At 38.6% G+C, this 26495-nt stretch overlaps 1 protein-coding gene across 1 annotated transcript in view; it reads left to right on the forward strand.

The window, feature by feature from the left end:
• PTCHD1 (patched domain containing 1) overlaps window positions 1-12279 on the forward strand; it is a 289110-nt gene extending 276831 nt beyond the window's left edge. Inside the window, exon 3 of the mRNA XM_089656063.1 lies at window positions 9577-12279. Coding sequence (XP_089512189.1) covers window positions 9577-11231 — 1655 coding nt within the window. The 3' untranslated portion in view covers window positions 11232-12279. The remainder of the gene's footprint in view (window positions 1-9576) is intronic.
• The last annotated feature ends 14216 nt before the right edge of the window (window positions 12280-26495 follow it).

Genomic DNA, 26495 nt, shown 5'->3' on the forward strand with positions numbered 1-26495 from the left:
GGTAAGGTAAAACGGGGAAGTGGTGTGTATACTTGCGTATAAATGGCTCACTTCATGTTGAATGAGCCGCAATAGAAATGTAGACCTTTAGCTTAAGACGTGATGTGTATCAAGACAGTCAACAGGGTAAAATGTGGGTTAAAAGTCCAAGAGAATAAGCCGTGGTGAAAGACCAAGGCACTTCCAGACATGGAGCAAGAGGTATCTCAGAAAACAGAATACTCCCCAATGTCATAATATGTCCAATCATTCAGTCCTGTACTATGTGTTTTTTTTTTTTTCTTGAATCTCTTCATTCTTATAAAGAATCCCACTTTTTTATTGGTCTTTGTTGGGTAGATCAAGATATCTTCTTTGAAGTCATTGATATCATTACCCAGCTTTGAGATCTTCTTTTTGCAGAAGGAATATGCTACATCACATTAACATCACCTGAAAAACTACAGCTGGATTAGTACTAGTGGATGGGCATTGATGAAACCGAAGAACCAGTACACAGATAGCCAGCTGCCATGAAATGCTGCCACAAGAACAATTAGCAGGCAGAATTTCCTGATGAATTAGGGGAAAAGGAGCTGAGGTATCTTAAAAAGATGCCTTATAATGAAGTTGGGGCACTTGCTAAAATACATTTTAAAATTGTGCCCAGAGAACAACTTTAGGAAAGAAAGCCAGGTAGTTCAGAAAATTGCCCTACCACATCCACTTACATGATAGAGAGAGCTGTTTTACAATTTCAGATATTCCACTGCACTTTAATATTTGCCTAGGGTCCCACTTATGGGGCTAATTCTGGCTCATTTATCTTAAAAAAAAAAAACGTAAGTTACATGTTTACTTTCCCTTTTAATATGTTTACACTGGTATCAGAAAACAAGATCTCTGCCTCTTTTACAACTTGAAAAATAACTTTATAGGTTTACAGTACAAATCTAAGTAATTGTTACTTTTCTTATCCTCTGTATTGCCGTTTTCTCTTCATGGTGGATCAATATAAAAGCACGTAAAACCAATTAGTTATAGCAACTTCTGGTTGTATAGGTTTCCAGTATGGCAGATGCTATTAATGTGGACAGTTATACTCAGTTCTAGCAGCACACCGCTCTTTTAACCACTCCGGCCCATGTACATAAACAGCCATACAGGAGCAGTGCAGGAGCGGGTGGCCATTTATAAACATCCTCCCGCATCCCTGCCTGTGCATGCTCACTGGGAGGGTCCAGAGGATACAGTGGAATACCAATCACTGTACGGGACCTCTGTGTGAGGTTGCGATCATGTGATCACTGATTGGCCAAGCAGTGATCACATGAATAGTAGTACAGTACAGGGGGACTGAGGGGGAAGCTGCACACTGAAGGTTCTAAAGTCTGAAGGTTTTTTGCCTTCATACATTCTATGCATGAAGGTAAAAAATCATCAGCCTTTATAAACACTTTAAAGGGAAAAATATTCCATTTTGCATTTGAATGTAGCCATTAATTCAATCGATCTAATTAAATATGGCAGTTGCTACTTTTCTGATGTGCAGTTACATCTGATTCTACACAAAATGGTATCATACGATGGGAATGCAGCTACTATTTTTCTCACTAAGAGAGCTGTCTGCTTTAAATTTGTCAAGGATCAAATGTAATTGCACGTGTCAGTAGCAGCTGTCAGTTATGATTGAACCAAGGTTCTTTCTCTTCACTTACTTTCCTGCTACCAGGCTTTCTTCCATACAGTAAACTGTCAAGGAGAGGTACCTCCTCAAGACACAGAGACAATGTCTGCTGGGCTTATGTTTCATTTTTACCCACAGTCCCTTGTGTTTATGGGGCAATTGGGACAACAGGTCATAATCAGGTTGTGGCCCTCAGGTGTCCAAGTAAAAGATAGTTGTAGTAGCATGCAATTTTATTGATAATACGTCATTCTTCTGTGGTATGGGGAACTGTCTGTTAGCACATCATTGTTCTGAGAAATACATTAAATGAGCAATACACATGAAAGTTGTTACATTTAACTAACCAACAAATCTAGCTCTTGACATTGTAATGTGTGCTGTAGACAGAGTGTTCCCTCTTTATAAAAATACTAACCAAAGTGTGCTCATTCTGGCTGCGTTGCATATTAAATTCTTTAAACCATCTGACTCTGTACACTGTGCTGTACATGACATACCCCTGGCTGCCCCACTCTGTGCACTAAGCTTTACATGACTTTCCAACCCATATATTGTGTTGTGTGCTACATGTTGTGTATCTGTGCTGTGTATGTGATATATTCTTGATGTATGAGGGGATGAGAGATGCCACACATCACTAGCTCAACAGGTAAGGAGAAATGTGAACGGCCTCAGCCTTGAGCGCTTCCTAAGCCACACCTCTAATGCATTTTGCCCTGCCCATTGAGGGGGCCTAATCATTGAGATCGCTATGATTAAGCTCAGATAGGCAGGGTGAAATGTTAAGCTAGTGGTGTGCGGCACTGCTTTCTGGATTAAGCATACGGCCTGCGTCCTTATATTGCTGTGAGACTTAACCAGAGCACCTTGAGCGGCGCTATATATGTTATAGGCTATTGCAAATATATTCTTGAAAGCTGCTATGTGCACACTGTTCTGTCCATGAGGTAGTTCAGTCTACAACATTCTGTATTATGTCCAGTATAGTACAAACGACCTACTCTTGTATATTGTGCAGTACATAACATACTCTGTACTGCTTCATTCTGAAAAATGGTTTGATCTATACTACGTGATGCTAATCATCAACATTTGTACCAGTGAATTAAATTCCACCACATTCAGACATACTTTTGCAAGTAGTTGTTTAAAGTGTTCCTAAACCCAGGACCCTGTATTCACTATATCTGGTCTCCCACAGTACACAGAACATGGAAATGCAATTAATTTAGTAAATATAAACTGCTAAATACCGTTTATTATCAGCAGTCTTGTGACTTCTATCAGTGTCTAGCCATGCACTGGTTAATCTTGTAGGAGGAGTTTTAATTCTACTTTGACTGTCCTATGAGGCTGCATGACCCCTGACTCTCTAGCAATACACACCAAACAGAGTATCTCCTAGGGCTCTGTATTATTAGCAGATGGATTGGGGACTGTGGAAGAAGGGGAGAATCAGAGAAAACAGGATCAAACAGCCTTTTTACATATTGTGGATGATTAACTCCATAAGGGGTCACATTGAGGATAACGAGCATGCTTTACTGCATATACAGACTGATTTACTGTTGTGGGTTTAGTAACACTTTAAGAGCAGAGTGTTTCCATCTCAAAGCCCTTAAAAGGAAGCTTTAATGGTGTGGTGTGAATGTTGTTGTTTTTTTTATAAAGTTATATGCTTTTAAAAAGATGTTTTATGTAAGTTTAAGTAAGTTAATAAGATCTTTATTTTACAAATGAAAATTTAATGTAATGCATACTATGACAATGATCAGAGCACTATCTAATGCCAAGGCTGTGATGGTTTTTGTAAGCTCCAAAGGTTGATGGTGTTTGACAGAAATCAGGTTTATTATGTTTTGGGCTCTGAAACCTGACTAGGGAGAGTGGGAATGGGCTCACTGGTCACAATCCAGAACAGGATTTCAGCAGGTTGGCTTTATGAACAGGAAGTTCCTGTCTGCGTGTGGTGTATGCATGTGGAGAAGCCTATATGTGAAGTTAATAAAATGTTTTTAGAGTTGGCAGGGTGTAAGTATCTCCAGTTTGGACTTATGTTGTACCTTGCCCATGTGTGATGATAACTGGCATCATTTATTTATTTAATCCCCTCCCTCCTAGATTGTAAGCTCCAAGGATCAGGCTCTCCTATCCCTCTTGTATTGAACTGTATTGTTGCTGTATTGTCTCCCGTTATATTGTAAAGCGCTGAGCAAACTGTTGGCGCTCTATAAATCCTGTATAATAATAATCATTTAAAAAAGTAGAGTGGAAAGTCTAGAAAACTAATGGCAAATTACTTGGTTTTTATGCTTTCTCTCTTTAGAGCTAAACCCCCACACAATATAGACTAGAAAATGTGTGTGGATATTTATTAAAGTGGTTGTAAACCTTGATTTTTTCATTAAAATAGTAAACATATTATACTAATGATATTGCATAGATTGGTCCTTTATCTCTTCTTTGGTGGTCCCCATCAGTGCTGTCCACTCCTCCTCCTCTTCACAAGCTGTGTGCTGAGGAGCCACCCATGCTGGCATGTTCTCCATAGACACATACAGCATGGCTTGGCCACGCCCCCCCTATGGCTTCTGCTGCTCTCAGTGTGTCCTGTGAGAAGAGGAAGAGGGAGCAGTGCTGCTACATACGGGACATGGCTGGATCAGTGCAGGAGCCAGTAAACAGGCACTGGAACTTTTTCTACCTTAATGCTGAGAATGCATTAAGGCGAAAAATCTTTTGCATTTAGAAACACTTTAAGTTTTACAAAATTATTGTAAACTGTTTTAGCCTTTTATGCTAATTTAATTTATTTATTTTATTCCTTTCATAAATATATTTTTTTTGCTATGACTAAGGCTACATGCCAAAACGCAAAAGCCCTGCAGCATTAAATATATTACTTTCGGTAGACTGAGTTGCTGGCTTCCTCCTTTTTCCATGTTATGCTCAGGTGAAAGGGAGAAGCCATAAGGCAGCGTACTGACTGCTTGCCACCCTGAGAAATCAGACCGGATGCTACCTCACTTTAAAAAAAAAATGTATTGTAAGTTGTACAGTAAAGGATGTGACTATATCTATTAACAAATTGAGTACTAGACTGTATATACCCCTTTATTGCCTGGCAATTTTGTAGTTTTCATTGATGTGATACTTTGACAGATAGTTAATCATTAAACACTGTACCCAAATTTATTTTATATTATTTTTAAGAAAGATAGAGCTTTCTTCTGGTAGTATTTAATAGCAATTGTTTTTTACTATATAAAGGAAAAAAACACAAATTAAAAAAATAACCTGTTTCTCTTACTTTCTGTTATAATTTTAAATAAAAATGTCATGAGTAGTACAAAGACACCCTAAATGAACCCTTTTGTGGAAAGTAGACACCAGAAGTTGATCTAATTTTCTAAAAAAGTTTTTGAAATGGAAAAAACATGCCAGATACTGCTTTGGTTAAAATATGAGGCTTGTTAATGGTGCAAAAGATACAGTGCATCAATAATGTACAGGTCATACACAGAAGGAGGAGAAGGTAAAGGGGTTAATATAAGGGTCACATACGGTGAGATGGTGAAGATAAAAGGGTTAATGTGCAGAATAAAAGGTGAATGCATTAATATGCAGGTCTCTGCAGAGACAGTTTAAAGGTGAGATGTACAGGGGGGAGGTGGTAAAAGGGTTAAATCCCTATCAAATTAATTAAAACCAACCGCCTTGAAACTGCTGCTTCTTTTCATTCATTAAATTTGATCCCTTTAATCACAAATCCTCCATTCTCTTCGTCTATTGTGAGAGGAAGGGGAGATCACGCAAATATAAAACATTTGTGATCCTTGTAATAGGCCATCACAGTAATCACAAGACACAGAGCCACTCTGAATAGATTTGTGTATTTTGCCTGTGATTTGCACTAATGACAGCATTGCACACACACCCAAGTATTAAATAAATTATCATTTAAAACAGTCCTTTAGAGTATCACATCAACAAGTCCACCATTTTAAAATATACTAAGAGAGGCAAGTGGTTAATATTTTATTACTGATTATTTATAGTCATACATACTTGTTACCTTCTTTACTGATTAGAGTTACTAGATAGATAGATAGATAGATAGATAGATAGATAGATTAGATTAGATTGATTTTGAATAGATATTTTCAGAAGCCTGTCAAGAAGGCTTAACTAAGGGATTTTTAACTTCAATGTAGTATAGAAATATACGATTGTTTTGCATATATTTACACAATATTAATGAAATTTTGCTGTGTTCTTTTTTCCTTCTTGTCAGCTTTTTATATATTTAGCTATTTCTTAGCTGCGCTGACTGGAGCTTATTTAATACAGAAGTTAAGTAGTCAGTGCACTGACTCATTAGACAGTTGCGGCAGAGTTTCCTATTACAAACTGGATTACTAAGCAGTTACTGTCTTTTTAACTAACTCATAGTGCTCTGGGAATCCTTTGTCATGCATTAACTGTTTATTGGTAAAATAGAACAATTATATGTTATAACTGTTGCCTTTTAAATTAGACTGGTCTTTGCCTTTAACAGAATAATGAAATATTGTAGAATAACAAATTGTAATATTACTGTGGTTAACGTTCATTGAACCTGTTGTTGACAATGTAATGCATAAATATGTAGTGGAAAAGAGGATGGACTTTGTGCTGACAGTGAGCTCATTGTGCACTCCCAGCATACTGAGCAAGCTCTCACTGACAGCTGTCACATGGATGATGGTCACATGCCTGATGAAGGGGTCCTGCGAGACTCCGAAACGTTGCCTTGCTGTAACTATGTGATCGTTCATGAAAACCTTTGTATCCATATTGGTGATCCTTGGTGTGCTGGTGACATTTTTCCTTACTGACAGCTCTCAGTCACAACTTTTGATCAAGAGTCAGTGGGATGGGCTCCTGATCACATAACAGCTGTGAGAACTAATCACAGCAGTTACATGATACAGAAGCCCCGCTGCCTCCCAGGCATTAAAGCCTACTTAAAAGGTTTCAAGGAGACAGTGTTAAGGGGTTAAATATTAAAAAGGGAGTGAATTAGGTGAATCACCAGTGAAACACATTTATTTATTTGCTTATCTCTACTTTCATTTTGATTACAGTCTTTATTATTTATTAATATACAGACAAGAAGTATTTATTTAACCGTTTAATATAATATGCTCTTTTAAATTAATTTGTAAAACTGCACATTCACAAATTTCTATTCATTGAGGTAGGGCGCAGTGATCAGTGTGCAGAGGTACATAATCCAATCATGTTTCTTCATTACTGTGATTCATATCTGCAGATATTTAGCCCAGAAAATGTAACCTAAAAGTAGGTTGAATGTAAATGTATATATTTAAAAACAATTACAGGATGAACATTTTGAGCTGCTTAAGAGTGCCATGAAAAACATGCTGCGTTCTTATAAAACCAATAAAAATTCAGAACTGCCCTATGAATCTTACTAAAGCCAGCTTTCTAAATGAATGTTTATCTGTACCACATGAAGCATAATCAGCCCATATACTGCATAACTGACTTACAATGTAAATGACGGAATTTTCTCTGAAATCTATACAGAAAACAAAAATTATAAAGGTAATAGAACATATTAACTGTAATATACATTACCTGCATGGCAGTTTTTTAAAACCATCCTGTTTAGTTTCAATGAATAATTAAAGAAACATATTTTTGCTCTATAATGTATTTATAGAATGCTTAAGGTGATTGTACCCATATTAGTCCCCTTGTATTAACACACTGAGTCATTTCCATCATGCTTTTTTTTTTACATTACCAGTTAAATATTTAGAACAATATTTGGGGTCTACCTTCTTGAGCCAAGCAGTACTGATACATAAACGTTTAGTAAAAAAAAGTGTAAAGATTAAATCTGTAAAGACAACAATCTGAGAAAAATTGGGTAAAAAAGTGTGAGTATAAGTTAGTTAGATAAGCAGTAGAAAAGGGAGCTGTGGGAGGGAAGTGGATGAGTCACAGCGGTGAGAATGGTCATAAAGCAAATTGATAGTGACTTAGAAAACTGAGGTGTTCACTATTGTTATCTATTGTGTCAAATTAAATTACTTTTTATGTAAAAGAAAAAAAAACATTAGCACAATGACTTAGCTTCAACTACATGCTTTAACCACTTCAACTCTTTGGACGCATTATGTATGTCCTAAGAGTGAACAATTAAACACAAGCCTGTACCCCATTTGTTCAGCTGTCCCGGCTTTAAAGTGATGCAGCAGCTGTATAACCACCAATTACTTTCACAGAGCGGGTGGCACAGTTTTACCCCCCCCCCCCTTACTAGTGTGGTTCCTGTGCTTTCCTACTCTTACCGGGAGCCCAGGACCACATCAAGCTACTTCAGGATGGAGAGCGGAGAGAAACCGAGGCACATCCATGCAGTGATCTCCCCTGTAAACAAAGAAACTGAAATTGATGATTATTTATTTGCTTCCAAATTCGGATCCACCATTTTCTCTCTGGTAAAACCACGGTACACAAGTAACCAAGCAGATCTGTGCTGGGTTACATGCATTAGAGGGCAAGGAAGTTATTGGGGTCTATTAGATCCCTAATGTCTCCAACAAGAGTACCTGTCACCTGCCTGTGCTATCACATAGGGGTTTATTAACTCCTTGTGATAGCAATAAAGTAAAAATAAATATATAAGTAAAATAAAAACATTTAAAAAAATAAAATTATGATCAAATGTATTAAAGGAAACATTAACCGTAACCTCCATTGCCTCACACACCCGCAGATGCATGCAAGGGTGTGCACAAGTATATAAACCGCAGTCACGCCACACATGTGAGGTATTGCCATGAACATCAGAATGAGAGCCATAATTCTGGAACAAAAACTTCTGGTTAACTCCAAACTGATGAGATCTAAAGACTTTTAAAGCTTCACCCATGCACACTTTTGTGTATCGTAAGTTTTTGCGATATGACGAGTGCATGCAATTTTAAGACTTGACATATTTGGTATCTATTTACTCAATGCAACATCATATTTTATATTTACCAAAAAACTGGATAATATACTGTATGCGTTTGCACTAAAATTAAATTGATTATATTTTTTCCTGAAAATTTGCATTTGCTAAACAGATGCGCAAATATCATGCAACATATAAAAATTGCAACTATCATCTTTTTATTCTATAAGGTCTCTGCTTTCAGAAAATATAAAATGTTCTGGGGGTCAGGGGTGGACTGACAACTCATGGGGCCCCCGGGCAATAGGGGATCATGGGGCCCCTGTGTCATTGCCCAAACTCAAAAAAGCCTATGAAAAAGGTACCAGGGGCATCTCATGGGGCCCCCTACTGACCCCGGGACCTCAGGCAGTGGCCGAGTTTCCAAATGGTCAATCCACCCCTGCTGGGGATTTAAGTTATTTTATGGCTAAAAATGAAGATTTCTACGTGTGTAATAAATGAAAAAATTGCTCTCATGCTGAATGTATTTGCTGTCCCTGTTCTGTGGCAGGCCTTTCAGCTTGCTATAGCAGAGCTTTCAGTAAGCAGATATTTCAGTTTGGATATTGGTCTGCTTGGTCAGATATTATTGAATGTGTTATCATCCTTCCGACATTGTGTTGTTGAAAAGGTGAATTTTGAACATCATTCCTATCAGTGGACAGAAAAATACATAGCTGGAATCAAAACAGCAAGTGAAAAATTCAATATGCTGGTTCTAAAGACATCTTGGAATCTGTAAATTACCCAAGTAACAGTAAATCACAGGAAATTTGAGGATATGCTAAATCTGTAGTCTAGAGGTCAGGCAGGAATCTAATGCAATAAATATTGCCTGAAAGTATTATATTGCAAGGATAGCTTATAACTGTGTGTTGTTCTTTCTTCTTTCAAGGTCATGGATTATATGGAACGTTTGAAATGCTGTCATCTTGGAGGAAGACTAGAGAAGACCAACATGTAAAAGAAAGGACCGCAGTTGTGTATGCAGACACCATGATTTCCTTTTCTCTCACCACTGCCATGTATCTTGTTACCTTTGGGATTGGTGCCAGTCCCTTTACGAACATCGAAGCTGCAAGGATATTTTGCCGCAATTCATGTATAGCAATCTTCTTTAACTACCTCTACATACTATCATTCTATGGCTCTAGCCTTGTGTTTACTGGGTACATTGAAAACAATTACCAGCATAGTATTTTTTGCAGGAAGGTGCCAAAGCCTGAAATTCTACAGGTCAAATCGTTGTGGTACAGGTTTCTTATGACTGCAAGATTTAGTGAAGACACAACAGACTCCGAAGAAACAAACTCTTATGAAAGTCACCTTTTGGTTTGCTTCCTTAGACGATATTACTGTGACTGGATAACAAATACATATGTAAAACCTTTTGTAGTTCTCTTTTACCTTGTTTATATTTCCTTTGCCTTAATGGGCTACCTGCAGGTCAATGAAGGGTCTGACCTGAGTAACATAGTTGCAACAGAGACACGAACCATAACATACACCGCAATCCAGCAAAAGTATTTCAGTAACTACAGCCCAGTCATTGGCTTTTACATCTATGAATCTATAGAATACTGGAATACAAGTGTCCAGGAGGATGTTCTGGAATACACAAAAGGATTTGTAAGAATATCATGGTTTGAGAGCTACTTAAACTATCTCAGAAAACTTAATATATCTACTGGATTACCCAAAAAGAACTTCACTGACATACTGAGATACTCTTTTCTGAAAAACCCACGATATGCATATTTTTCTGAAGACATCATCATACCCAAGAAATACAACAATGAAGTAGATGTTGTGGCCTCTAGGATGTTTCTGATTGCAAAGACCATGGAAACAAACAGGGAAGAACTCTATGATCTTCTTGAAACTTTAAGGAAACTTTCTCTTACGTCCAAAGTAAAATTCATTGTCTTCAACCCATCCTTTGTCTACATGGACCGATATGCTTCTTCAATTGGAGCTCCATTACAAAACTCCTGCATAAGTGCTTTGTTCCTGCTGTTTTTTTCATCATTTCTTGTTGCCAGCTCTATCATCAATATTTGGATAACACTAACCGTGGCCTCTGTAGAGTTTGGAGTAATTGGTTTCATGACATTATGGAAAGTCGAGTTGGACTGTATATCTGTACTTTGCCTAATCTATGGGATTAACTACACCATAGACAACTGTGCACCACTAATATCAACATTTATCCTGGGTAAAGAATTTACTAGGACTAAGTGGGTGAAAAATTCATTAGAATTGCATGGGGTAGCCATTTTACAGAGCTACCTCTGTTACACTGTTGGTCTGATCCCTCTCGCAGCTGTGCCTTCAAATCTGACCCGTACACTGTTCAGGTGCTTGTTTTTGATAGCATTTGTCACATTCTTTCACTGCTTTGCAATTTTGCCAGTTATGCTGACTTTTGTTCCACCCTCAAAGAAGAAGAGGAAAGAAAAGAAAACCCAGGAAAACCGTGAAGAGATAGAATGTGTTGAAATGGTGGACCTGGACAGCACTAGAGTGGTTGACCAAATTACAACTGTTTGATTGAATTTTTTTTTGCATTTTCTAAGTTTCACCCTAGGTCTTACTAAGAGAATGTTTTGATGGAACTTTTTTTGAGAAACAAGTATCCAATACAACCCATTCAATGGATGATCCAAAAAAGTACTTTTAGCCTCAGTACAAAGAAAAGATAAACATAAAGCTGAAATACAGTGGTTTAGGTATTGGTTATATGGTGGTAGAATATTCCAAATGTTAGATAAATTTTAGGACAGTTTATTATTTTGGTTCCAATGTTCATATGTTTAGATAAGAAACAGTGCCAGTTCTCACTCACATGTACACATCCTACCCCCTTCCCCCACCCACTATCTATGTTTGTCCTTCTCTCTCTCTCTCTTTTTCTCCCATACCCACATTTCTTTCTCTCTTATATCCTCCATTCTCTTTATATGGTTTCCCTTCCCCAATCCCTGGGGCTGATTCATAAAGGAACTGGTGGCCTATAGCTACCAGCCCAGTTTCAGTAATTTTCTATCAAATGGGTAATTTAAGTTGATGGACAACTTAATTGCTTGTCCCAAAGCTGTTTATCCATTCTTTCTCCCTTTCTTGCTCTCTCTCTTTCTCTCTCACTTTCAACACGCAAGCACATATAAACAAGTGGTTTCAATTGCTTACACACCGTAAAAGAAACTCGCTTTGACACATTTTTTCCAACTCTCTGTTTTATATTCTTTTAAAGTAACATCAATAAATAGAATCAAAAGGAGACTGCAGCATTCTCAAAGTAATTTGTATTAATTGTTTAAGCAGGAAATGCTATTTCAATGCTGCTCATAAGGCTGTTACTGTTGCTGAGTCCAAACGCCTACAAAGGTTAGTTGTTAATAAAGAGTTAGTTCAATGTTCTCATACACATTCCAGCATTTTTGTAGATTTATCTTGGTTTATCCCTTTACTACATAAATCCGCTTTTCAGGCCTTGTGGTTAAATTTTGCTTTTTTTTAAGCCGTTATATATATATTTTGATATAAAACAAAATATGCAGCATTGTAGTGTCGATTAAAACACATTATTAAATAAAAACTGCATTGTAGTATTATTGTACAGCATACATATTTGTAAGTTAGGACACTTTATGACAAATCTTTGTAACTTAAATGATTGAAAGCAGTTAAACACTTTTTGATGTTTTTTTTTTTTTGTAGAGGAAATTATCTATGGCATTGCTAGCTTTTTAAATAGCCTGTTGTTTAGTGCCAAAGCATTCACTCTTCTAAATACTTTACGCCATAGCTGAGTCTACCCTATTCTATTATTAGAGAGGGCAGAAAAATGACGTTGCAGCCCCCCAGTAATGCCATACCCCACTGTGTCAACAGTTAATTCCTGTAGACCTATTCCTTTTTCTGTAAAACCTAACACTTCCAAGAAATGAAAGCAATTTCTTAAAAAAACAGTTATTGATTAACTATGCTTATGTACAATGATCAGTTAGAAATTATACAAAAAGAAGGAATACTTTCTTCTTTCACAATTTTGCTTCATTCAATCACACTGTTGTTAGCTCAAGCCTCATGATCTATCACTGATAAATCCTGAAGCATTATCCAGTCGGGGTCATGTCTGTTAATTTCAACTTAAAACCTAAATGAACCCTCTTAATTTATTACTGGAATGCAGTCAGTAAAGCCCTGTGCTGCCAGCACATAGGAGTCAGTATCATACATAAGCAACAGGCTGTCACTCCATCACTCCAAGAGACCCCACTAAACACTGCTCCAATCAACATTGCTCTCACTCCCTCACAACCGGGAGAATGTGTCAAATTGTTGGGCTGCTGTGTATGAATGGCAAGTTGTGTGCTTTTGAGCAGTCCTAGCCTCTTAGTGCTGCCAGGACAGGGTATTTTACCCCTGCTGCAAATTTAGCAGATTAAAAAGTAAGAAAAAAGAGGCACGTTCATTACAGTACATGCATCCTCACTGCATTATAGTAATACTGTACATTAGGAGGATTCAATTAAGCTTTAACAATGATATAGATAGTCAGGTTTCTCCATATAATTTCAATCACTCTCATGAAGAAATTATGATAAAATATGATTACTTTTCAGGGATCCGGGAGAATACAGGCCTCTGCAACACAGTTCCATAAACCTAAAATCTACTTTATTTGTCAGCAGGCAAACAACAATAGGATTTTCCTTCAGTGTAGTGTAAATAGAACTTAAAGCAGCTTATTTTCAGTGTAGAACACAGTATTTAAACTTGGCAAGGTACAGTATATGCTTTGCTTTAGCACAGTACAAAAAAGTTTAGTACATAGGTTCACCAACCAGCCCCACTGTATACTTGAAATCTTGGAGAGCAAGAAACTGGCAACCCTGAAGTTCCTGTCTTTATTCTGTGCCATCCAGGTAAAGGAGGCATGTCCTGACACCAGCTTGAAGGGTCAGCCTGACAAGTAGTACCAGAATGTCTCTAAAGCTCAATTTATTGTAATCCACTCATTTTCCACAATTGAATATTTTTTCTCAGCTGAAGTAAGCTTCCAGCTCATATACAACAGGTTGTTATTTACTTCCAACTAAATGGGACAAAATCATATTAAGTCTCACTTTTGAAGCATCAGTTTACAAAAGCAACATTTCCTGAAAATCCAGGGCTACGAGAACTGTTTAATTGCAAAAAAACCTACTTCAACTGGCAGAATGTTGCTTCTGCCTCTAAATTATAGTGAATGATAGTGGAGTTTTTTCCCTTTGTGAGGTCTGCCAAAGGTGTGGTCAAGCTGGCAAAGTTGGGAAGAAACCTTTTATAATACCCCACAATGCTGAGAAAGAAATGCACTTTTGGATGGCTTCCACCTTGTTTAACTGGGGTTTGATCATGCCTCTACTTACAATGTACCACAGATAGTGGGCCACCTCTAATCCAGTTTTGCTTTTCCAAGGGTTTCATACTGAACCCCACCCTTTCTAGGTCATCTAGAACTAACTGGATATTTTTAGATGACTTTCTAAGTCATGGCTAAAGATGGAGATATCATCTAGATAAGCTCTAGATAATTTGCTATGGTGTCTCAGGACTCTTTCCATGACTCCCTGAAAAGTAGTTGGATCCTCATAAAACCCAAATGGCATTCTGGCATACTGCCATAACTCCTCTGGTGTGGCAAGTGCTGTTTTTTTTAGCCTCCTTGGAGAATGGTATCTGCCAGTAACCCTTTGTTAAATCAACAGTAATAAAGTACCAGGCTGAACATATTTTTTCAGTTAATCCATCTACCCGAAGCATTGTATACCCATCCAGTTTGGAGACTTAAAGTGTTACTAAACCCACAACAGTAAAATCAGTCAGTATATGCAGTAAAGCATGCTTGTTATACTCACTGTGGAACCTAAGGGGTTAATCCTCTGCATTGTGTAAAAAGGCTGTTTGATACTTTCTTCTCTGCCCCTCCTCTTGTTGAAGTGACCACCTGATACAGACTGAATCCGTAGTCACATACACATGCTCAGTTTAGTGTGTATTGCTAGAGAGGTTTTTTTTTCTTGGGAGAGTGCATGTGGTCAGCACAGGGCCAAACTGCACTGTCCAGACAGAGGGTCAGGGGGTTTCACATCCACCTAGAGCAGAAAACTCCTACAAGCTTTAACCAGTGCTCTGCTGAAGTCACAAGACTGCTCTAACTGCTAAAAGGTATTTAGCAGTTTATATTTACTAAAATAATTGCATTTCCATGTTCTGTGTACTGTGGGAGACCAGATATAGTGAATGCAGGGTTCTGGGTTTAGTAACACTTTAATCTAACTTTTGAAAATCATTACAGGACTGCCAGGTTCCATTTAGCTTGGACATTAAAACTACCAGGCTTGACCAACTACTGGAGGACACCTCAATGATCCCAAGGTCCAACATACTTTTAGAGGATTGTGACGATCGTGGCGTCAGACCCCAGCCCTTCTCACCAAACTCATGACCGAAGGACTAGCCAATCTAAAACCGCGCTGTCACGTGCATAACAATGCCACGTACAGCTTCACCTTGCACAAAGATTTTCCAGCTAATGGACCACAATCTGTGTACTTGCAGCCTGGGAGCGATTGTTACTGGGTCAGGTTAATTACACAATTAAGCCTTCACGCTGCCACCACCTCCTTTTTGTACAGAGAAAGAGGAAACTCGGCAATATCAGCAATAACACTATGACGTTTGCATAAGCTTCAGTATACCACTGTCACCGCAAGCAGAGATATACCGAAGTTTAAACCACACACAGTAGCGCTCTTCAGAGGCAGGGGTTCTTAGTTTGCATTAAAGAGCTTTAGAAACAGTTCAACACTTTCAGAAAGTAAGATTTATTGCTAAAAGGTCAATAGGGTGCAATAAAAATATTTACAGAAAAGATGTAGCCAATATATATAAATCTATAAATATACAGAGAGCAATAACACAGCAAAGAGATAACAGAAAGGAATTTAGATAGATAAAGTACTTGACAAAAGCTTTGGTTTAAGCAGCTTTCAAGTGCTCTGAGCAAAAGGGCCGTCTCCCAGAGTTGGTTCCGATGTTACAAGGGAGAATCTTCAACTTAGCTCAACTCAGCTTAACTTAACAGCCTTTTTTCTAGGAACTCAGCAGGGTGTCTCCTTAAAGCAGAGAACCAATCGCCTCATTTAGGGAAGGGAGTTGTGGGTGGAGGCCCCAGCTAGAACCAATATCCCTCGCAAGTTGATATCAGGGTAACAACTTTCCCTGGATACATATGACATTCTATCCACGAGTAGATTAATACGCAGAATCATCTGCTGAACGTCTAGGTATGAAATATGACATACCTGCTGGAATGGTTAAGGAGATATTATTTTCTGCTCTCCTGTAGCTGTCAGCTAGGGGGTGTAACCTATCAGGCGACTTGTATTAAAGTGAGCAGTTTGAATATATGCCTGGTTTTTATGTAAGTCTCTTATATTCCAAGATATGTAATCATAGGGGAAAGTGGGTCTTGAATGTGATGTCTGCTTTATGGCTTATCTGGAATGTCTTTGAACTCAGTGAAGGACTTGGTTTATGGCTTTACGATCCTTTTCCAGCAAGAGTCTCGCAGACATATGGGTGCCAGGCTAATTGAGGTTTATAGCCATGAGCTCTCCCGCTGGGCCTTGATGCCTTTTTGAACTCTGCATCAAACAGACCACATGTCACTCAACAGAGAGGGAGGGGGGTTAAGGAAAGAGGGAGAGAGAGAGATACAAGATGGAGGGTTTGGAGCAAAATGGATGACCGCGTCCATCTCTGTGTGCACTTTTGCTACAAGGATAAGTTCACCTTTCATAACATTTTACATATTCAGGGTGTAACATGCAATTTGTTATGAAAGGATCAGCCTCCTCTCCCCTCCAATCCCCTGTTGTGACAACTAGCGGGGGAACTTCTCCCTCCGCTAGCTGTTACAGTATTAAAAAGACTTTGCTGTGTGGGACTAACTCAATCACAGTATTCTGTGTATGGGAAGACTACAAGTTCCAACAGCCTTTGCAGCTGTTGGCTTGTAGTTCTCAATGATTCTTCAAATGTAGTTCATTGATTCTTCTTATCAAGTATATCTGCTTGCCTGTATGAGGTACAAGCACACAGATACACTGACAGGTCTTCAGGAGTCCTGCATGGCACCAGCAATCTGCTGATTGCTGGTGAAATGCTTTCCAGGCTCCCAAAACAAAAAATAGTAAATTCACATTTAGTGCATTTGTTATTTTTTGTTAAAAGGTGGACTTATCCTTTAAACTTTGCCAAGCTCTTATGGGAGGATTCAGGTATGCAATGTGGTTTAATGTTCATGGGGACAGCAATATCTGTACATTAGTCTGAGAAAATTTATCAATTTCTCTGCATCAATTTCCAGGAAGTCGGGCGGGTCTCAGCAATCCTTACTTTTTTTCATTTGGGTGTTGGGGTGTTCCTGAACTTTCTGATCCACTGTCAAAGCCTTTCTTTCTTTCCAGGCTTTTATCAGGTTAACATGATAGAATGGTAAGATTTTATTTTTTGGGGCTAGTGGACCTAATAGTTAATTTTTATTATTTTTAACTTTTTGACTGACAGTTTTTGGGTGATACACGGAAGTCCACAAGTGCTTAATTGAAACAATTTACAGAGCTCTTTCATAAGCTTAAGCTGGATACACATGGATCGAAATTTGGCTGGTTCAGCAGGGACCAGATTAATTTCAACCTTTGTATGGCCCTCCCTGTTCAACAGAAGTCAATCGGTAGACGGTTGGAAAATTTAATTTTATCAGCCAATCAGCTGCAGTGCTAATCATTGTAGCCTGAAAGCGGAGGAGTCCCCATTGTCAGAATACAATAGCAAAGTGGGCAGGATTCCTCCATCTACCTGTTTTGTGTGGATGGGGGCAAATCTTTTTTTTTTTTTTTTTCAATCAGCTCACCGCTATGATCTGCAATCAGAAAAGGAGCCAGTATATCTGCCCCGTCTGTCTCAGGCAGTCCTTCTCTAGTGACAATCCAGGCACCAATATTGCCTGCAGTGGTCGCCTCTTGTAGGGCCAGCTGCACATCCTTCCATGGGTCAATCCGCATAGCAGAGCCATCTTGGAGCCTTCCAGCTTGCTGGGTAACTGCTTTCTGTAGTCCACAAGCTGTTCAGCCAGCTAAAGATTAGTCTCTTGTTGAGCTTTCTGTGCTTGAATACTTGCCAGTGCCAGCTGCTTAGTTGCTTTTTCTTTGGTTTTGAAAGCCTGTTTGGATTTAACTAAATTGCATCCACTGGACTGGCCTGCACCCCTTGAACTGCCTAATGCATCCTCCACTTATTGTCAGGGATCAGGTGGAAAACAGGCCTCCGCAATTCAGTTCTATAAACTTAAAATCTGCTATGCTTGTCAAAAAACACAAAGAACACGCATAACACAGTCCTTAAAGCAGAATTTTACCCATAACAACTTGACATAAAATAATATTATTTATCAAGGAACATACATTCCACATTTATAATTTTGCTACCAAAATGAGTGTGTGCTATAAATTGCCTACAGCATTGCTTCTGTCTGTTTCTTTTTGGTGGAGGCTGCTATTTTGCTGAAGTCCAGAGCCCCTGAGCAGTAGTTAATCTTTAGGCCACAGTGCAGAGAATAGAGGACAACTGAGGCTGTGCAGAGCAGAACAGGCCTGTGCATTACTGCATTTTAAACAGTATTGGCATTTATTTTTAATGTTTTACTTAGCTATACCTGCAAAAGGGACCAGCCTGAAGTAATTAACGAGGACTTAATTTTCTGCCTAAAGTTCCACTTTATGCTTGGCAAACCATGTGCTTTGCTTCACGGCAGTACAAAAAAGTTCAGTACACCAGCCAAGAGAGACCACAACATGCAAGTCTTTCAGGCAGCCCAGTGTGTCTGCCTTTCATTGGAATCTAGGCACAGAACAACATCTTTCCTCCTCACAACATCACCAGACCTTCTATGAGTTCACCTGATTAATTGGCATGGCTGTAAGGGAAGTATCTGCCCTCCAAAATGAACCCCCTCTTAACCCTGTCCCAGGCTGACTCTCCACATACTATACAGAAGATGACAATGGAAACCAATGGCTTGAATACAGTACATGACTTCCAGTTGATAGACCTTGAGCCCTGGAAGTATCTAATAATGCTGTGTAATATAGCATACCAGATCATACCTGCACTTTAATTGTTATCTAATATTATAAGTGTTAACTTCTATTTATTAAAATCAATGCGTTTCAAACCAAAACACTTGGGATTCAGGGTCTGTGCCCCAGAGACAAGCAAGGCCCCAAGTTGATTTTATTCTTCATAATATTAATTTTTAACACCTATGCTTAGTTTAAATTAAAGGCGTTTGGATCCAGAAGTATTTAATAAATTACGTGTGGAAATATTTTTTAACAATTTATTTTACTTGTTGACTTATATGTGATTTACCACTTATGTTTTATATTTAAAACCATTTTCCAATACATTCTATACTTTAAGTTGCATTAAATTCAACACTTTTTATAAGGTCCGGAGTTGAACCAGCTCAGGGATCTTGCACAAATACCCTTGAAAAATAGTGTTTTCAAAGATTCAGTAATGCAGACATGAAAATAAAATTACTTACATGCAATTATTGGTGTAAGAGTTTACAATTCTTCTTCACAATTAATTCTGTTAGTCTGAATTTGCTACTATCTGGGCTGTTGAGTAGTAAGGAAGAATGGGTACTGCTGGCAGTCAAGGCCTTTCATGGGCTACAGTATCATGAAGAAGATAAGTCAGGAAAACTGGAATTGTAACACAGTTTTTAGAGAAGGGGAGAGGGCCAAAAAGGCTCAAAAAATCCTGCAGTTTTCTACCTACTGCTCTATGTGCATAAGCAACAACTGTATTTTTAATACAATTTGTCCTTTATGGCATCATCCCACTCCCTGAATGCAGCCCACCTGGAGAAATATTTAACTTTATTCCTAATCAAGTGGTTTTCCTTGTGCTACCCTGCTCTGTGCCATACAGCCTTGCTTCAGAAATCATCCATGCTGGGTCCTCTTCATCCTGCGTAAGCAAGCCACAGCCCCTTTCATTGCTATGAGGAGTCTTACTCAAGGCTAGCTCCAGGGATCCTGTAGAGTACATTTTTCCCCATAGAAACAAATAATGCTGTGATGTGCATATGAAGATGGAGAGGACCTGGCAGGGAAGAATTCTGTGCAAAATGTTTTGCCCCCTGGCAAGTCTAAGCAGTGAACATTTCTGATTTGAGGACAAAGTTAAGTATTTTTCCAGGTGGACTGCATTTGGGGGATGTTTTTCCCTAAAGGACAATTTTTGCCAAATGTAGAGTTGTCCTTTAAATGTAGTATTTTATTTACAATAAGCAAGTACATACAGCAGTTGTGGTATATTTTGGTGACTTAGGTGAACTGGAAAGATGTGGTATAAGTCTGCTTATGGTTACAAATGGATTATTTCTGGATGGTATTAAATCTGCATAATGGGGGGAACAATGTCTTGCTAAGGTGAATAGTCTACAATTGGAGCCAGGGTGCCCAGGGTGAAGATGCCAATCTGTGCCCCCTTCTTGGTTATTTACACACCTGATCATCTCCTGCAGCTAAAATCCCAATCCCAGCTTCTACCAAGTTTGTCTCAGCATCGCTGTACAGCTCCAGATCTAAATACTGGGTTTCACCTGGAAGTGTGCAGCAAGGTTGTGGTACCTCTTGCTGGGGGCTCTCTGCCTTTGCCAGTCTCCTTGTGCCAATTGTGAATAACCCTGGTACACAGGGATGAGGAGTTTATGTTTAGAGTGCAAGGGTGAGGAATATGTAATTTACTGAATGCAAGGGTCAGGGTGTGAAACATACAGAGTGCAAGCATCCTGAGTATGTAATGCACAGAGTGTAGGGGTAAGGTAGTTGTGTATCATACAGAATGCAGGGGTCAGTGTTTTGTACCATACAGAGTGCAGGGGTCAGGATTGTATAATGTACAGAATAGAAAGATCAGAAGTGTTTAGCATACAGAGTCAGGGTTGTGTAATGTACAGCATGCAGGGGTAAAAGTATGCAATGCACTGGATGCTGAAGTCAGACATGTTTAATGTTCCACACCCTTTATTCCTACACACACACTCACAACTAAGTACATACACTCACATACATACACTCACTCACACCCACATAAATACACTTATATACATACATATAGTATTTATATTATAAATAAATATAGTATTTAAAAAAACATGCATTCACCATACCTAGCTGATCCAAATGTATTTTTTATTTGGCCGACTTTCTCTTTCAGTTAAACCTAATGCAGGCCATAGATGGGGAGAAAAACGGCAGATTTTCGGCCGATTAACGAACTATCGGTCGGTCTAAAAAACTTACCTGACCACCAATTATTACGAAAATCGGCCGATTAATGAGTAATCTATAACGGGAAATGATGTCATTTTGTGGCCTTTGTGATCCTTTTTCGGAAAACGATCGTTCGTTTTTGACCATCAATGAGGATAAAGTCGGGCGTTTTTCGAAAATTTTCCAACATCACCGATAATCTGAAAGTCCAAAATACACGAAAAACGGCCGACAAAATCGTCCACTAACGATAAGATAATCGGCCGGTTTTATTTTCGGACGAAAAATCGGCCGTTTTTCTCCCCATCTATGGCCTGCATTAGGCAGCTTAGCCACCAGTGTAAAGTTGTGTGAAAGCAGCATGGTGCCTGTGGTGCCAGGTGTATGTTGTTTTTTTACAGTAGATAAAAGAAAAAGTTTGAAAGGGGAACAGATTGGGTCCTTCTCATTCTGGTCTTGGGTGAGCTCTGGAGATTGCTGGTGGAGAGACTGTGATCACTACTGTGGGCTACATTGCATCTACTGCCAGCCAGCACAAAATGCACCAATTATTCTGGTTCCTTATCAGATAATGATATACTTGGTTTTAAACTTTAAAAGAGATCTTAAGCCTGACTGGATGACCATTAGTTTGTTAAAGCGCCATATATCATAAACACGTGGACTTGGAAAAGGAGGAAGGAGCGCGCGGAATCCAAATGAGGGTTTTGTGGTATGTTTAAAAGATGCTTATTGAAAGTAGTGATGTGTACATCAAGCCAACATGCTTTGGGGGGAAAAGGACCCCCCCTTCTTCAGGACTGTTGATGCATTATAATAAATGGAAATGTTTTCCAAACCGGATATGCTAATAGCAAAATATTGGAGAGAAAACTGTCAGAGTGCCAACTCAATGCATTGGTTTAAAGTACACATTGCTACTTTCAATAAATGCCTTTTAAACATATCACAAAGCCCTTATTGCTTTGGATTCCATACGCTCCTTTCTCTTTTTCCACATCCAGATGCAGAAACTATTATAAGGCCATATCCAAAAGGTAGCAGCCCAAGTCCCAAGAGGGTCCACTACCACTATCCACCAGGGGGCACAACCCACTGGAAGGGATATCTTTCTACTAGCCCACACATTCTACCCACCTATGACCAGTGACTAATCTAGTCAATCCAGTGCTGTCTCCAACACAAACAAATATATCATACACAAATATTTTTCATAAAATACCATGTATCTTGTTTTTGGCCTTTTTTAAGCTACTTCCTGTGTATATGCACTAACTCCAGCATTAGCACATTATTGGTTGGCCATGCCTGCATGATGTGTGTCTGCATGGCTGCTTAAGTCTCCAACAGGGGTATGTGTGACAAGCTTTCAATGGAAAAGCACCTGGAAATTCACTGTACAGTATCTAGCCAGTATTGGAGAGGAGGTATCTATGCATCTGGAGACACAGTGAGTAGAGGCCTGGAAGTGAGACCCTAGTAACTGCTTTTTAACCCCTTATGTGACTTTGGGTATTGCAGCTAAAGTGGGATTTGCCTGCTGGAAGTCCCAGAAGTGTTTATGTCTCTAGTCTCTGCCAAGGGGGGATACCCCTGAAGAGGGGAGACAAAAAATAGAGTACTCCAAATTGTTTGTGCACTCAATTTTGAAGTATCTCAAAGCTTCCCCCACACCATATCCAAGTTTAACCAGCAATAAAGCATAAAAAGACATCCACTGCCTGGTTATTGTGGGAGACTGTGCAAGTGTTGTGTGCTTGGCTGCCTGGGGACCCAGAAGGGAATAGAAACTGGGAAAAAACAGTGGGACCAGTCAAAGGGTCTGCTCTAACCATGTGTCTTTTATATCTGACTGGAGTTCAGCTTTAACCTGCATACCCAGGAAATGAAGGACTTCAATTGCTGTGATCATGTCAGTATCATGAATCCATGATGAAAAAGCCAAATTAATTTTCTGTGTGGTTGTAGTATATATGATGTAATCAGACTTTATTTAACTAAAAAATCAGTTTAATTAAGTTTTTATCATATTGATCACAATTTAGATTACGGTTCCAATAGTATATTCAATTGAAGACAGCGTTAGATACAGTGCATGTTGTCTTTATAAAAAAAAAAGCATACAGAAATGATGTTGATCTATGCAAAATTGATGTCAATGTTGCTTTTTTCAGACTATGCAAAGCATAGTAGATGTGCATTGCAGTTTGTTTATTGTACCCCAGCACACACCTACAATGTGCTACAACACACCTGCATGATGATGAGCTGTAACACACAGTTTATAATGCTGTGTGTGCTGCATTCCCCTGTCCTGAAAAATAGTGCAGGATCCCTATTTTATAAGGGCTGCCTAACACAACATGCCTCAATGCACAAAACTGTGTAGGTTGCAGCACGGTGGGTTATGGTGTATGGTCCTTAAAGTTGTAACACAAACAGGGTAATTCATAAGGGGGCCAGCTTGGCCACCGAAGACATTGTTTCTGATGAAACATGTAGGGCATGGTCTGTACGTGATGTCATTTTGGTCGACTGCTGGTTGAGCTGGCATTTATCGTAAGGTATCAGCCTGCTACTGGTCCTACTTGAAGCGGTGATTGCACACCATGATATTATAAGGTGTAATTTAGATATACCACTACAAACTTTTTTGAACTTAATAAAAGGCTTCAGTGTTAAACTTACTTCACTTTGGGAGTATATTCTTTTCTCTGGTTTTAATATCTGCAAGCAGAGGTGCAAAGTTTGATCCTCTGGTGGGGGCCATTAGAGGAATATATATCTAAAGTGAGTTTGACCATTTATAATTTTATGGTCTATCATATCTGGTAAGAGGATTCTTTTAATGGTGTTACATGATGGTGGAACTCCCTCCAAGTTTTGGTGTATGCACTATTTGCCAACAGATAAACTGTGGTCTTTTATATATACTTTTTATTTACTAAGGTATTTGGACTTGCAGATTCACATGTGATTAAAGTGATACTAAAGTCTTTTTTTTTCTTAAATAACAAACAGGTCATACCTACCTGCATAGAATGCATAAAGGTAAAAAACCTTGAGCTTTTAGAACCACTTTAAGTTTGTGGAAGAGGAGATTTGGTCACAAATGGACTACTATGGACTTTCACATATAAATTTGTTTGCTTTTTATTTAAATATTTAGTGCTGCTTTTTTATTATTATTTTTTTTTCACAATTGTCCAAGGTTTTGCTCACCCCCTCATAAAAAGAAATCAGATTTTTTTTTTGACAACTTCTGTCTTTCATGAATCCATGCCGTCTGTTGCTTAAAATATTTTTTTTCCAGCAAGAACTCATCTATGTGGTCTTTTATTAAACTCTCCAATATCTTTCCAACTATAGAAGTTAAACTAACAGATATATAATTACTTGGTAAAGCTTTTGACCCTTTCTAAATATTGGTACCACATTGGCCGTACGCCAGTCCAGTGGTACTATGGCAGTCATTAAAGAATCCCTAAAAATTAGAAACAATGGCTTTGAAATGACAGAGCTCAATTCTTTAAGGACCCGTGGGTGTATGCCATCCAGTCCAGGTGCTTTATTCACCTTTATACTGTCTAAATATTTTTGGATCATATCATATCCCCCCTGCTCCTTTGTATACACAGAGCTGAAGAAGGTATTAAATAAATTTGCCTTCTCTTTGTCCCGAGTCACCCACTCTAGATTATTTTATAAAGGGCCTACATGCTCGGGCTGGACCTTTTTACTATTAATATATTTGAAGAATTTTTTGGGGTTGGTCCTGCTATCTTTTGCAATCTGCCGTTCATTTTCAATTTTTGCGGCCTTTATTTCCTTTTTGCATATTCTGTTATGTTCTTTGTAATGTTTAAACGATGATAGCGTTCCTTCATTTTCATATTTAATAAAAGCTCTTTTCTTATTATCTATAGCTTTTTTAACTTTGGCGGTAAGCCACATAGGTTTGATTTTTAGCCTTTTAAACTTGTTGCCCATGGGAATATATTTAGCAGTGTGTTCACATACAGTCTTTTTGAAGAACTCCCATTTCTGTGTTGTGTTCATCGATGCCAATATTCCCTCCCAGTCCAAGTCTAGGAGAGCAGCTCTCAGCCTTGGAAAATTAGCTCTCTTGAAATTGAGCGTTTTTTATTTTTTTTAATGTGTTCGCTGTTTACAGCTAACATTGAATTAAATCATTGTATGGTCACTGCTACCCAGATGTTCTTTTATATGGACATTTGTAGTAAGCTCTGCATGGTTTGAGATTACCAGGTCCAGCAGAGCATCATTCCTAGTAAGGGCTTCTATGAACTGTATCATAAAATTGTCCTGTAGTAGGTTTAAAAATGTTTGCCTTTTAACTGTTCCTGCAGTACCATTACTCCAGTCAGTTTCTGGGTAGTTAAAATCCCCCATTATTATCACTGTCCCAGCCCTTGCAGCCGTTTCAATCTGTGCAAGGAGCTGAGTTTCCACCTCCTCATTAACACTGGGAGGCCTATAACAAATCCAATGATTAACTTTGTATTACACACCCCCATGTGCGTTTACAGTTACCTTTTTGGTTTGTGTCCAGGGCCGATCATTTACAGGCCATCACTGCATGAACAATTATATTTGATTGCCTGTGAATAGTTGACCCACAGATAATAGCAGCAAACCCCCATTAGGTCTCCCGCAGCTAATCACCAACAACCCTATCTGCACATTTTTTATTTCAGGTCTCTCCTTTTATTGGGAATTTTTTTGACAATATGCACATTTCATATACTTTTTTCATATACTTTTTTTAGTATTTACTGAGGCCTCATCGGTTTTCTCTGTCTTGTCTTTTGTACAGTCTTTTCCTCGTAATTTTTTTAAAAAAATTTTAGATTACAGATTAAAATTGATTTTTTTTTAATTTGTGTGAATCAAAACTAGTGACAAGCAAAATTAATCAGAATTCAGAAAGGCTACACAAGTCTTCTATTTGAGTTTATCAACATTATTTTGGAAAAAGCATGCCTCCACTTCACAAAAGATAACAGACTGGCACACAAGGCATGCAAACTGGTATTTTAACAGGATAGGAAATTAGCCAAATGATCTCTGCGGTCTGCTCATTGGTCGGTACTACTAACACAAACCTAGCATAGTGGTCCATAACTAGAAGATTACAGTATTCATTTTCTGACATGTCAATGACAATATAGTCGATGTTCAGTACTTACAGTGGGGCACATGTGTAATAAGCCAGAGGCGGGATCCAGGGCTCAGCCCCCTTAGATGCTGAACACACTACACAGTGTCAGCAAATTTGTTTAATCAACAGGAACAAATACATACACATGGCTTGTCTCTTGAACTGGGGGAACATTTTGTATCATAGTACAACCTGCCAGGCCACTGAAAAGTCAAGAGGGAGCAATAT

The sequence above is a fragment of the Staurois parvus genome, unplaced genomic scaffold (assembly GCF_062004578.1).
Source record: "Staurois parvus isolate SC_StPar_1 unplaced genomic scaffold, SC_StPar_1.0 ptg000884l, whole genome shotgun sequence".
Lineage (NCBI taxonomy): Eukaryota > Metazoa > Chordata > Amphibia > Anura > Ranidae > Staurois > Staurois parvus.